Source organism: Hypanus sabinus, chromosome 25 (genome assembly GCF_030144855.1).
Source record: "Hypanus sabinus isolate sHypSab1 chromosome 25, sHypSab1.hap1, whole genome shotgun sequence".
Classification (NCBI taxonomy): domain Eukaryota; kingdom Metazoa; phylum Chordata; class Chondrichthyes; order Myliobatiformes; family Dasyatidae; genus Hypanus; species Hypanus sabinus.
The window spans coordinates 15,456,706-15,469,815 of NC_082730.1; the positions used below are offsets into that span (position 1 = coordinate 15,456,706).

The 13,110-nt window shown below is 45.6% G+C and overlaps 1 protein-coding gene across 1 annotated transcript in view; it reads left to right on the top strand.

The window, feature by feature from the left end:
- Positions 1-13,110, top strand: part of LOC132380899 (uncharacterized) — a 179,259-nt gene that overhangs the window by 110,017 nt on the left and 56,132 nt on the right. The window contains 3 exon segments of the mRNA XM_059949817.1: positions 756-1,076; positions 2,579-2,899; positions 12,176-12,496. Coding sequence (XP_059805800.1) covers positions 756-1,076; positions 2,579-2,899; positions 12,176-12,496 — 963 coding nt within the window.

Here is a 13,110-nt window from a genome sequence, read left to right on the forward strand (position 1 = left end):
TGTCTCATGATCTTTGTTGTCACCCTGTCCATCCCAAACTGTCTCTGCAGTAATATCAGTGCCAAATGTTTCCTTCTATACGGCTGGTCACTGAACCCAGTCACAATTTCATTTTCTCCTGAAAACTGCCAGGCATGTGACCGGTATCTCAGAAGTTGCTGCCTTTCAACAATCAGCAGCTATTTTATTAGGTCCCTCCTGTACATAGTAAAATGGCCACTGAGTGTATGTTTGTAGTCTTCTTATGCTGTAGCCCATCCACTTCAAGTTTCACCATGTTGTACTTTCAGAGGGTTTTCTGCACACCACAGTCAAAACACGCGGTTATTTGAATTCTTGTCACCTTTCTGTCTGCATGAACCAGTCTGGCCATTCTCCTCTCACATGTCTCATTAACAAGGCATTTTTGTTCACAGAATTGCTCCTTACTGGATATTTTTTTTGTGTTGTTTGTGTCATTCTCTGTAAACTCTAGAGACTGATGTGTGTGAAAATCCCAGCAGATCATATGTTCCTCGGATACTCAGACTACCCCACCTGGCACCAACAATTATTTCATGGTCAAAGTCACTTTGACCACATTTCTTCCTCATTCTGATGTTTGGCCTGAAAAAACACTGAAACTCTTGACATGATTGACTAATTAGATATTTGCATTAACGTGCAGCTGAAGAGATCTACCTAATAAAGTGTCAGAAGAGTGTCTGATTTTCAGATGTTCATTCAGTGTCTGAATGTTTAATTCTTTCCCACAGAACCTGTGTCTGCTCCTGTGGTTCGATACCTGTCACCAGCAAATGTCTCACGTCTCGGGGGCTCAGTGTCCGTGTCCTGTGAGTCCTTCCAGGGATCCCTTCCCATTCAGTACAGCTGGTATGAACAAACCTCATCTGGGCATCGAAAGGTATCAGGCACCAATGAGCTGGCTCTACATTGTCAATCATTCACCCAACAGCACCATCAATATTACTGCAATGCCTCGAATCGGCTTGGAGCAAAATCCAGTGCAATGTTTAAAGTGGCAGTCTTCAACAACGGAGAAATCTGCAGTTATGTGACAGAAATCAATGGCACCAGTAAGTTCTAATTTCAAGGAAGGAAACATTTAAATATTTATTTTTGTTACTCCGTTACTGCTGCTCTTATACTTCTAGTGAGGGTAAGGAATTTTTTGCATTTGTAGAAGCTACACATTGCAGCCACCATGGGGTAGAAATAAAGTGCAGTGAACAGTTAAGTCTGTCACTTCCTCCTGGAAGATGTGAAGCATCTCAGACATAGTCGGAATTGCACATCCAGTCAAACTGAGAGCTTCCATTTATACGTCTGGTTTCTGCACTGAGGACACTGGAACAGGTGTTGACTTGTGAGATAGTGACACTGTCATAAAAACAAAAATAAGGACATAAAATCAGCAAATATTAGTGGAAGTGTCAGATATTTGGCAATATCAGAGTGAGTGTAGTTGCTGTTACTAAGGAGAAGGTGCTTGAGAAGCTGAGAGGTCTGAGGTAGATATCTGGACCAGAAAGACTACACCCCAAGGTTCTGAAAGAGGAAGCTAGAGAAATTATGGAAGCATGAGTGTTGATTTTTCAAGAATAACTCAACATCTGGAATGTTCCAGATGACTAGAATATTGCAAATATCACTCCAGTCTTTTAGTGAGGAGCGAGGAAAAAGAAAGAAATTGTGGACACAACCTCTCACAGTCACTCCTTGCCTGTTCTCCATCTCCCTCTGGTGCTCCACTGCCCCTTTCTTTCTCCCTAGGCCTCCCGTCCAATGATCCTTTCCCTTCTCCAGCTCTGTATCCCTTTTACCAATCACCTTTCCAGCTCTTAGCTTTATCCCTCCCACTCTTACTATCTTTTCTTTCAGTTAGTCCTGACGAAGGTTCTCAGCCTGAAACATTGACTGTACTTCATATAGGTGCTGCCTGGCCGGCTGCATTCCACCAGCATTTTGTGTGTGTTGTTCACCCGTTATCATGATATCAGTGGAAAACACTGCCCTTCCAGACCCTCTCAGACTTTACCCTCTCACTTTAGGCCGTGAGTCTCTAGTTTTCAACTGCCCTACCCTGCAGGGCACCAGCTGTTGATGAACCCAGTGACATGTGCCCAAGACTCCTGGAACTTCTGCCTAATGCTAGTACCAAGAGAGGGAGATGGGTCAAATGCAGGCAGACGGGACAGGCTCTGGTGGGTGGATCGTGATGGCACAGAGTAATGGGGGTGAACACCAGTTCATTTTCGAGTTCATTTGTAAACTTAGACAACTCTTTCTACTGCCCACTGTACTACAGTGCCACCTGTAAGTTATTAATCATGTGACATTTTCATTTCAAATTATTAATATTGATGACAAATAACAGTGGCTAACAAATGACAAAACTGATCCCTATAGCACACCGCTGGTGATAAAGTCAGATGTGGTCAGAAAAACAACACTCCACTACCACAATGATTTTGTTCTCCTTTACCCTTTTGTGCAGGAAATGACTTAGCTAATCTTTGAATCTGTTTGTGTAAATTCGATTTTTACCTGTCCACTTTCTGAAGAACTTCTCCCTCAGTTTCAGGTGCCTTATGGGCAGAAGATAATGTAAGAGGAGTTCTGGGAAGAGCGGTTACAATCGATTGTCACTATGCACTGATGTACCATTCACACACAAAGTATTTGTGTCACATGTGGGATCGCCAATGCACATCGTTACTGAATACAAATGGGACAAATGAGCAGTATGGAAGAATGACAATCAGAGATAACACATCCCAGGGAATATTTACCGTTACTATGGAGCATCTTCTCTGTAATGATACAGGGCTTTACCGATGTGGAATTACAACATCTGGCAATCAGCTAGAGTTTGATGTGCATCTACAACTATCTGACGGTAGGTTTCTCATTGATTGACTTGATATCTCCACTGAAATAACTGATTCACATTTTCTTTGGGATGGGTCAGGAGAGCACGAATATTCTAAGGGAGCAGCACAATACAGAGCACCTGGGGAGTGGGCAAGGGTCAGGAAACCCCTCTCATGTTGCTCTCACCCAGTGCGAGGTCCAACCCACTGATGGGACACCAATTCCCAGTGGAAAGCTCAGCACATTGTCCTGCCTCTGTACATCATTGAATGCCACCCTGTCAGAGGAGGAGGTGTTTGCTACTGTGGTAAACTATGTATACCTGTCTGGACACGCCCCTCTGCTGACTGCTCCTGTGGCTCCTCCCACTGACCCCTGTATAAAGGCGATTGGGGCACTGCTCCTCCCTCAGTCTCCGAGATGCTGTGCTCCCTTTTGCTGCTAATAAAAGCCTATCGTTCACCTCCCATCTCCAAGAGTTATTGATGGTGCATCAGCTACCCTGAGGCAGATCAGTGCAGATATATCCCCAGGGTCTGCTAATGAGTTTCCTCTGAACTTACGGGAGGCAAGTGCAGAAATTACCGGTGCCCCGGCAGACATATTTAAACTATTCTCAGCGACAGGAGAGATACTGGAGGACTGGAGGATAGCCAATCTTGTTCTTCTGTTTAAAAAAGGGCCTAAACATGAATAAGGAACTATAAGGCGGAGAGCCTCATCAGCATTTTGAGTCGTGGTTGTTGAAAAGTTTTTCAAGAGGTGATGGGATAATGCAGGAAGAGACCAGAACAGTCTCTCAATAGATAGCATCCATTGGTACTTCTCTATATTCTGTTTGTTAAGACAATGAAAGAAGACAGACCACATTCTATGCTGAAGGTGAACATTACACAGATATCAGCAGTGACTGATGCAGCAGAGTCAGCACTCATACTATACAATGTACAGAATTTAATCAGATATACATTCACGGCTAATATACTGCACTGTTTTCCCCTAAAACAAATGGTACAAACCCAAAGTAACATAAGCTCTCCAAATTTAGTGTTTATAAACAATTGCAAAGTCAGCAATAAAAATTCAGGAAAATATAAATGAGCCACATTCTTGGATCACCTCAACACTCACACTGCAATGAAATCAAAAGCAACACAGACAAAATACAGGAGGAAATCAGCATCTCTGTCAGAATCTATGGAAATGAATACATAGTCGAGGTTTTGGGCTGAGGCGTTTCTGTTACCTCTTCCTACCTTCCTGTTACTTCCCCTGGGTGCCAGTTGAAGTGGTGAATGCAGGCTCACTTTTGACATTTAAGAAAAACTTGGACAGGTATATGGATGAGAGGGGTTTTGAGGGATATGGTGCAGGTCAATGGGATCAGGCAGAAAAATGGATTGGCACAGCAAAGAAGGGCCAAAAGGCCTGCTTCTGTGCTGTAATGTTCTATGATTCTGTATCGTCCTTGACCTCCCCCATCATTTGGTTCAGACAACTTCCCACTTCCTTCTCAATCCTGCAGAAGGGTCTTGTCCTGAATCGTTTACTTATCTATTCATCTCCACTAATGCTGCCTGACCTGATTTCTCAGCAACATTTCATGTGTATTGTTTTGGATTTCCTGCGTCTGCAGATTTTCCTGAGTTTACAATGAAATTAACTTTGAACAATTAACATTGTTCAGTTAAAACTCAAGATGGCGCTGGCAAGTGGCGACTCTGTCTGTAGCTCCAACGGTAATTATCGAATTCAGGACTACTACAGCTAATTTCAGGATGTACAGTATGTTGGTGACATGAAATCTGATTCTGGTTGTCTCTTTCTTCTCCAATATGTGTGACACGTGAGAATTGTTATCCCTTGTATTGAAGCTCTCCTCAGATTTCCCAGGGAATTGAATAGCATGTAGCTGATTAGATTATACTTCGACTAACATTGAAAGATCTAACTAGATCTAACTAGGAGGAACGTTGGGAAGTTAGCATCTGAGAATCTGAGCAAAGGTGAGCAGGGTCAAGGGTCAGAGCAACCATAGGGGTGAGATAGATAAGCTTGAAATGTTTTCTCCTTGGTCAGGTGTGAACTGTACGTTAACTGTGCCCTGTGATTCCATGAGAATCAGAAACTACAGGGGTTGTCTACTCACACAGACCATTTCCTTTCAAAATGGAGTTGACTTGTTTGATGAACAGATTTGATGGGGATTTTACCCATTGTGAATGTGTAATTCCATTCAGTAAGTTTCCCCGTACATCTTACTGAAGTAAAATGAAATCCCTTCAGAGCTCTTTCAGAAGAATTGAGCATTCAAAGATCCTTCAAAGAGTGGAGGCAGCCTAAGAAGAGGAGAGGGAATGAAGTGAAGTATTGTATGCTGATCTTTGCAAGAAAAACCCTTCTTTATCACACCTATTCGTAACTTTGCTCCTTTCTCAGCAACAAGTTCTAAGGAAATATGCTTGTACTCAGGGGCTGCGGCCCCCTATTGTTGAACTTCCCATCACAAGGAGCATCCTCTCCACATCAATTCTATCTCATCTTTTCAATATTCAATCAGTTTCAATGAGATTTCCCCTCATTCTTCTATTCTCCAGCGAGTACAGGCCCGGAGCCATCAAACTGTCTCCTCACGCTCACAACACTCAACATGGGCTCTTTCACTCTCCATCATTAACTTTTCCCCATGAACACTTTCCCCAATGACGCACCATGGCTAACTTTTTAAATCAAGGAAAAACTAAAGCTTCTGTATGAACTTCAGGAGTCAGATGGGATTGGCGGAGGAAAAGTGGTCAATATTTAAGGTTAATCCCTTGCGTCAGAACACCACATGCCATTTATTTTTGCTTCAGATTGAAACATTTACTGTTGCTTGAGTCTCATTTCTCCTCATTTCATTCCATCTTGGGGAATTGCTGCAATGTTTCTCTCTTGCTAAATATAACTGAAAGCTTTTCAGATTGTCACATACCACGTTCCAGTTGAGTCACTGTGGTTTTTTGATCAAGCTTCCTGCTGCTGCCTTCCTCAGTTTATTTCAGTCATTTCTCTGAGGACACACAGGTCCCGTGTCTCTGTGAATAAAATGCTGTGGACATTGATTCTTGATACACTATCAATAACTCACTCTGAGACGTAAGGCGAGATATCGGCTTTTATTGACTGAAGAAGGAACCAGCAGTGAGTGACCATCATATTACATCCTGGAGAATGAGGCAGAGGATCAGACCTCAATCGCCTTTATACAGGGGCCTGTGGGAGGAGCCACAGGAGCAGTCAGAAGGGGGCGTGTCCAGACAGGCACATAGTTCACCACATTCACCCCCCCTTTGTTTGAAAGAGTCCCCATGTGGCAAAGTTTCTTACAGGTCAAGTCTATCAGGTGGTCGAATCTGTCGCTGCGATCTACGTATCACCGGCTGTGATTGCGCCGATGCCAGCAACATTGGTGATTGCACAGGAGACGGAGGTTGTGCTGGTTCCAGCTCATGCATGTGTGAGGCACCTGGTATATAAGTGTCATGAGGAGTCCATGTAGGGCCTGGTGAGCGCGGTGTCACCTCGGGTACAGGGTTCATAGTTACCTGAGAGTGTTCAGGGTAGTGGTCTGCTGCACCTGCGGGTGCCAGGTCGCGGATGGAGACCTTTGTCCTCCCGCCCATCAGGTAAGACCACGTAAGCATACTGGGGGTTCGCATGCAGAAGGTGAACCCTCTCGACCAGCGGGGAATATTTATTGCTCCTCACATGTTTCCGGAGCAGCACTGGCCCCGGGGACATCAGCCAAACTGGTAGAGTGGTCCCAGTGACAGACTTCCTGGGAAAAGAGAATAGGAGTTCGTGAGGGGGGGCTGGGGCCACCATCTGACCACCTGGGCCCTCCAAGGGCTTGTGCTTGGCTCAATGATCCCCTCCCTGAGCAGCCACTGCACCTCTGACTGAATGAAGGCCCTGTCCCCCGCACTGTACCTCCTGCTTTTAGTCGCCATCGGTTTACAGTTGGGGTCAGGTTGGCGAACAGTAGCGGGGGAGGGACCTCGAGAGTGGAGAGACTGCAAGTGGTGTCCGTAGCGCAGCTGTCGTGTTGGATGGGATGTGTGTGTCGCTGTGTGTGTGTGTGTGTGGTCAATAGTGATGAAGTCCCACAGAACTGAGGATTCCGGACAGTGAGTGGTAGGAGGGGCCCGTCATATACCATAGTCTCACTTTCGAGATGGCTCTGGAAGTCCAGCCCCAATAGCACAGGTGCGCACAGATTAGGCATGACCAGTAGCGCAAAGTTCCGATATTCTGTGCCCTGCACCACCAATGTCGCTACACAACCCACCAGGATGTCTGTGGAATGCGACCCAGAAACCAAATGGATCCTCCGACTTACCGGCCGCGTTGCGAGTCCGCAGCGTTGCACTGTGTCTGGGTGAATAAAACTCTCAGTGCTGCCCGTGTCAAACAGGCATCTAGTCCTGTGCCCCTCCACCCGGATGTCCATCATGGACCTTGCAAGCTGGTGTGGAGCACTTTGGTCAAGAGTTACAGTGGCCAGAGTTGAATCGCTGTCGGGGTACCCGGTAAGCAACGGAGGGTCGGGGGCGGGGCGTGCTGACGCCGACAAATATGGCCGCCCATATCCGGGCATGCAAGATGGCGGCCCCCACGTTTCACCCGCAGCGCTGCACTCCGCTCGCAGTTTAGACTTACAGACCTTGGCGAAATGGCCCCACTTTCCGCAGCTGGAGCAGGTCGTTTCTCATACTGGGCAGTGTTTTCGAGAGTGCTTTTTGTGGCCACAGAAATAACAAAGCACAGGCTTCTGACGGGCCACCGCCGTGGTCGGGTTCGGGGAGCTCGTGGAATCGCGACTGACAGCGGCGTTTCGCTCGCGGGAGCCGGCGGTGGCGGGGTCTGAGGCATCCACAGAACCGATGGGAATCACGCGACTGGACAGCGTCGGCGTAGTGCAGCGCAGCTTCCAGAGCGTTGGCCGTCTCGATCGCCGAGCGTAAGGTAAGATCGGAGTGTTCCAGCAGTCGCTGGCGCATGTACACTGACCTCAGTCCCGTCACAAAGGCGTCTCGCACCAGTAGCTCCGCATGTTGTTCTGCCGTGAGCGTCTTGCAGTCACAAGCTCGGACGAGTTTCTGTAGTGCTCGGAGAAACTCGGCGCTAGATTCTTCAGGCCGCTGTCGCCGGGTAGCTAAACGATGTCTTGCGTAGACGGTGTTCACCGGCCGCAGGTACTGTCTTTTGAGGGCGTCCAGTGCCCCTTCGTAGGTCGGCAGGTCCCGGATAATGGAATAAACTTTTGGGGGTGACCCCCGAGAGGAGAATTCTGTACATAACGGCAGGGTCAGTCGCACGAAGCTCCGCCAAGTATGATTGGAAGCATGCAAGCCAGTGTTCAAAACAAGAGCTGTGTCAGGGTCTTGAGGGTCCAAATCCAACCTTTCCGGACATAAAACGGTTTCCATGTTTTAAAGCTTTCAGTCAATAAAATTGATGCACCATCAATAACTCACTCTGAGACGTAAGGCGAGATATCAGCTTTTATTGACTGAAGAAGGAACCAGCAGTGAGTGACCATCATATTACATCCTGGAGAATGAGGCAGAGGATCAGACCTCGATCGCCTTTATACAGGGGCCTGTGGGGGGAGCCACAGGAGCAGTCAGCAGGGGGCGTGTCCAGACAGGCACACTTAGTTCACCACAATTCTTCTGACTGGTTTCTGACCCAGTGAGTTACAGACAGCACTGGATACTTGGAAAATGTCAGTGCTAGTTTGGAGGTAGCACACTGTTTCCACAACAGTGCTCGAATATTTGTAGAAACTAAAGATGTTGGAAACTGGAGTTCAGAGTACACTCCTAAAGGAACTCAACAGCTCAGGCAGTATCAGTCAGGTGGAGGGGAAATATTGACAGTTTGGGTTGACACCCTGCATCAAGTGTGAGGGGAGAGGGAGATATCGTAAATGGGGGGGGGAGGGGTGAGACTGGGTCCACTAGATGGCCAAGGATTGGGGAAGGGGGAAGCCCAATGGGCAAATGGAATGGAGAGGAAGGGGGTTGGGATTTGGAGGTGGGTGAGTGGTGGAAGCTGAGAAGGAGGAAAGGGGAATAGTTTGGAGCCAGTTTGAGGGAGTATCTGCTCAGCAGGAGAAATCTCCTGATGGCAGTTAAGCAAGAATATCAGGACTACCATTGCTGGTATCTGATCTCACTTTACAGGGATCAGTATAACAACCGACATTATTGTCTTGAAATCAGTGTCTTTCATTGGACATCTCAGTGGGGCAATTAGTAAAGAACATTACTGAATGTGGAGTCAAAGGTAAACCAGGGTGGGTGAGGATGAGAAATTTCTGTCCCTAAAGACCTTTCTGATCCAGATGGGATTTTGACAGTCTGGCAGTTCATCGTGATCATTATTGGTACTTGTTTTTTAATTCCAGGTATAATAAATTGGAGTTAAGCATTCATTGTATCCTTATGGAAATTGAAATCACATAAGACCATAAGACCATAAGATAAAGGAGCAGAAGTCGGCCATTCAGCCCATTGAGTCTGCTCCGCCATTTCATCGTGAGCTGGTCCAATCTCCCCTTTAGTCCCATTCCCCCACCTTCTCACCATAACCTTTGATGTCCTGACTACTCGGATACCTATCAATCTCTGCATTAAATACACTCAATGACTTGGCCTCCACTGCCGCCCGTGGCAACAAATTCCATAGAATCACCACCCTCTGGCTAAAAAAATTATTTTGCATCTCTGTTCTGAATGGGCGCCCTGCAATCCTCAAGTCATGTCCTCTCGTACTAAACTCCCCCACCATGGGAAACAATTTTGCCACATCCACTCTGTCCATGCCTTTCAACATTCGAAATGTTTCTATGAGGTCCCCCCTCATTCTTCTAAACTCCAAGGAGTACAGTCCAAGAGCGGTCAAACGCTCCTCATATGTTAACCCTCTCATTTCCGGAATAATTTTAGTGGATCTCCTCTGAACCCTCTCCAATGTCAGCACATCCTTTCTTAAATAAGGAGCCCAAAACTGCTCACAGTGGTCCAAGTGATGTCTTACCAGTGCCTTACAGAGCTTCAACATCACATCCCTGCTCCTATACTCTATTCCTCTAGAAATGAATGCCAACATTGCATTTGCCTTCTTCACCACTGTCTCAACCTGGAGGTTAACCTTAAGGGTATCCTGCACGAGGACTCCCAAGTCCCATTGCATCTCAGAACTTTGAATTCTCTCCCCATTTAAATAATAGTCTGCCCATTTATTTCTTTTACCAAAGTGCATGACCGTATACTTTCCAACATTGTAATTCATTTGCCACTTCTTTGCCCATTCTCCCAATCTATTCAAGTCTCTCTGCAGACTCTCTGTTTCCTCAGCACTACCGGCACCTCCGCCTATCTTTGTATCATCAGCAAACTTAGCCACAAAGCCATCTATTCCATAATCCAAATCATTGATATACAACATAAAAAGAAGTGGCCCCAACACAGACCCCTGTAGAACACCACTGGTAACCAGCAGCCAACCAGATGGGATGCCTTTATTGCCACCCTCTGTTTCCTGCCGATCAACCAATACTCTATCCATGTATGTAACTTTCCTGTAATTCCACGGGCTCTTATCTTGTTTAGCAGCCTCAGGTGCGGCACCTTGTCAAAGGCCTTCTGAAAATCCAAATACACAACATCCACTGCATCTCCTTTGCCTAGCCTATTTGTAATTTCCTCATAAAATTGCACAAGGTTTGTCAGGCAGGATTTTCCTTTAAGGAAACCATGCTAAGTTCTGCCTATCTTGTCATATGCCTCCAGGTACTCCGTAACCTCATCCTTGACAATCGACTCCAACAACTTCACAACCACCGATGTCAAGCTAATAGGTCTATAATTTCGTTTTTGCTTCCTTGCCCCCTTCTTAAATAGCGGAGTGAAATTTGCAATCTTCCAGTCCTCCGGAACCAGACCAGAATCTATCGACTTTTGAAAGATCATTGCTAATGCCTCCGCTACCTCCACTGCTACTTCCTTCAGAACATGAGGGTGCATTCCAACTGGTCCAGGAGATTTATCTACCCTTAGACTACTCAGCTTCCTGAGTACTCCCTCTGTTGTAATTGTGACTGCACGTATTTCTCTTCCTTGATACCCTTGAATGTCCGGTATATTGCTGATGTCTTCCCCAGTGAAGAGTGATGCAAAATACTCATTCAGTTCCTCCGCCATCTCCTTATCTCCCATTACAATTTCTCCAGCATAAGTTTCTATCGGTCCTATATCTACTCTCACCTGTCTTTTACTCTTTATATACTTGTAAAAGCTTTTAGTATCCTCTTTGATATTATTTGCTAGCTTCCTTTCATAGTTCATCTTTTCCCTCTTAATGACATTCTTAGTTTCCTTTTGTAAGCGATTAAAAACTTCCCAATCCTCTGTCTTCCCACTAATTTTTGATTCTTTGTATGTCCTCTGCTTTGACTTTACTTTGGCTTTGACTTCTCCTGTCAGCCACGGTTGCATCCTTTTTCCTTTCGAAAATTTCTTCTTCTTTAGAATATATCTGTCTTGCAGCTTCCTCACTTCTCGCATAAACTCCAACCACTGCTGCTTTGCCGTGCTTCCTGCTAGTGTCCCTTTCCAATCTGGATTTCTAGGCACTAAAGTGGTTCTAGACATTATTGCAACACCTGCTAACTACACACAGAAATACTTGACAAGCACAAAGACAAAATTTCCAAAAGAACCAGAAGCACAATTTCAGACATCATGAGGGGTTTCTGTCTGCAGTTTATGAACTCGTCTGGAGGTAAGGAGGACATCAAGATATTGGCATCAATTGTTCCTACCTTCATCTGAACCCTAGAGTTCCCAGAAATGCCCCCCTCAACACACACACACGCACACGCACGCATACACACACACAGTATCTCAAATAAAATAGCTGGGATATTGGTGGACATTTCAAAGTCTGACACATACACATGCCTGGGAGCATCTCAAATAAAATAGCTGGGTCAACATATTCTGAAGTCATTGAAAGTTCAACACTGCCGCTCTCCCTCAGTACTGCAGTGGAAGGTCAGCCCTGGATTTCTGCCCAGGACTCTGGAGTGGGAAGTGAACCCACAATGTACTGACACAGGGGAGAGAGCAATGACACTAGCAGCACTAAATGCACTGAAAGTGACCTGGAGCTGTTTTTACCCTCGTGTTCAAAGTTATTTGTTTGCATTAAGTTGTTCCTTTCTCTTCAAATCTGATAATTCCTCCCTCAGTTTCAGATGCATTGCGGGCAGAGGAATCAGTAAGAGGAGTTGTGGGAAGAGCGATCACAATCGATTGTCACTATGGAGCAAGGTACTGCTCGCACACAAAGTATTGGTGCCACGGATGGACTGTCCAATGTTCAGTTTTAGTGGAAACAAAAGGGCAACACGGACGGAGTGGACGAGTGTCAATCACAGATACTCCGGAACGGGGAATATTTACTGTTACTATGGAGGATCTTCGCTCTGGAGATACAGGATGGTACAGCTGTGGAGTTACAACACCAGGTTTCGATCCGATGTTTAATGTTCATCTACAAGTATCTGATGGTAGGTTTCTCAGGGATTGACTTTGTGCTTTCCATTAAGGATATGTCTCATGATCTTTGTTGTCACCCTGTCCATCCCAAACTATCTCTGCATTAATATCAGTGCCAAATGTTTCCTTCTATACGGCTGGTCACAATTTTCTCCTGAAAACTGCCAGGCATGTGACCAACATCTCAGAAGTTGCTGCCTTTCAACAATCAGCAGCTATTTTATTAGGTCCCTCCTGTACATAGTAAAATGGCCACTGAGTGTATGTTTGTAGTCTTCTTATGCTGTAGCCCATCCACTTCAAGTTTCAACAAGTTGTACTTTCAGAGGGTTTTCTGCACACCACAGTCAAAACACGCGGTTATTTGAATTCTTGTCACCTTTCTGTCAGCATGAACCAGTCTGGCCATTCTCCTCTCACATCTCTCATTAACAAGGCATTTTTGTTCACAGAATTGCTCCTTACTGGATATCTTTTTTTGTGCTGTTTGTGTCATTCTCTGTAAACTCTAGAGACTGATGTGTGTGAAAATCCCAGCAGATCAGTAGTTTCCCAGATACTCAATCTACTCTGTCTGGTACCAACAATTCTTTCATAGTTAAAGTCACTTAGATCACATTTCTTC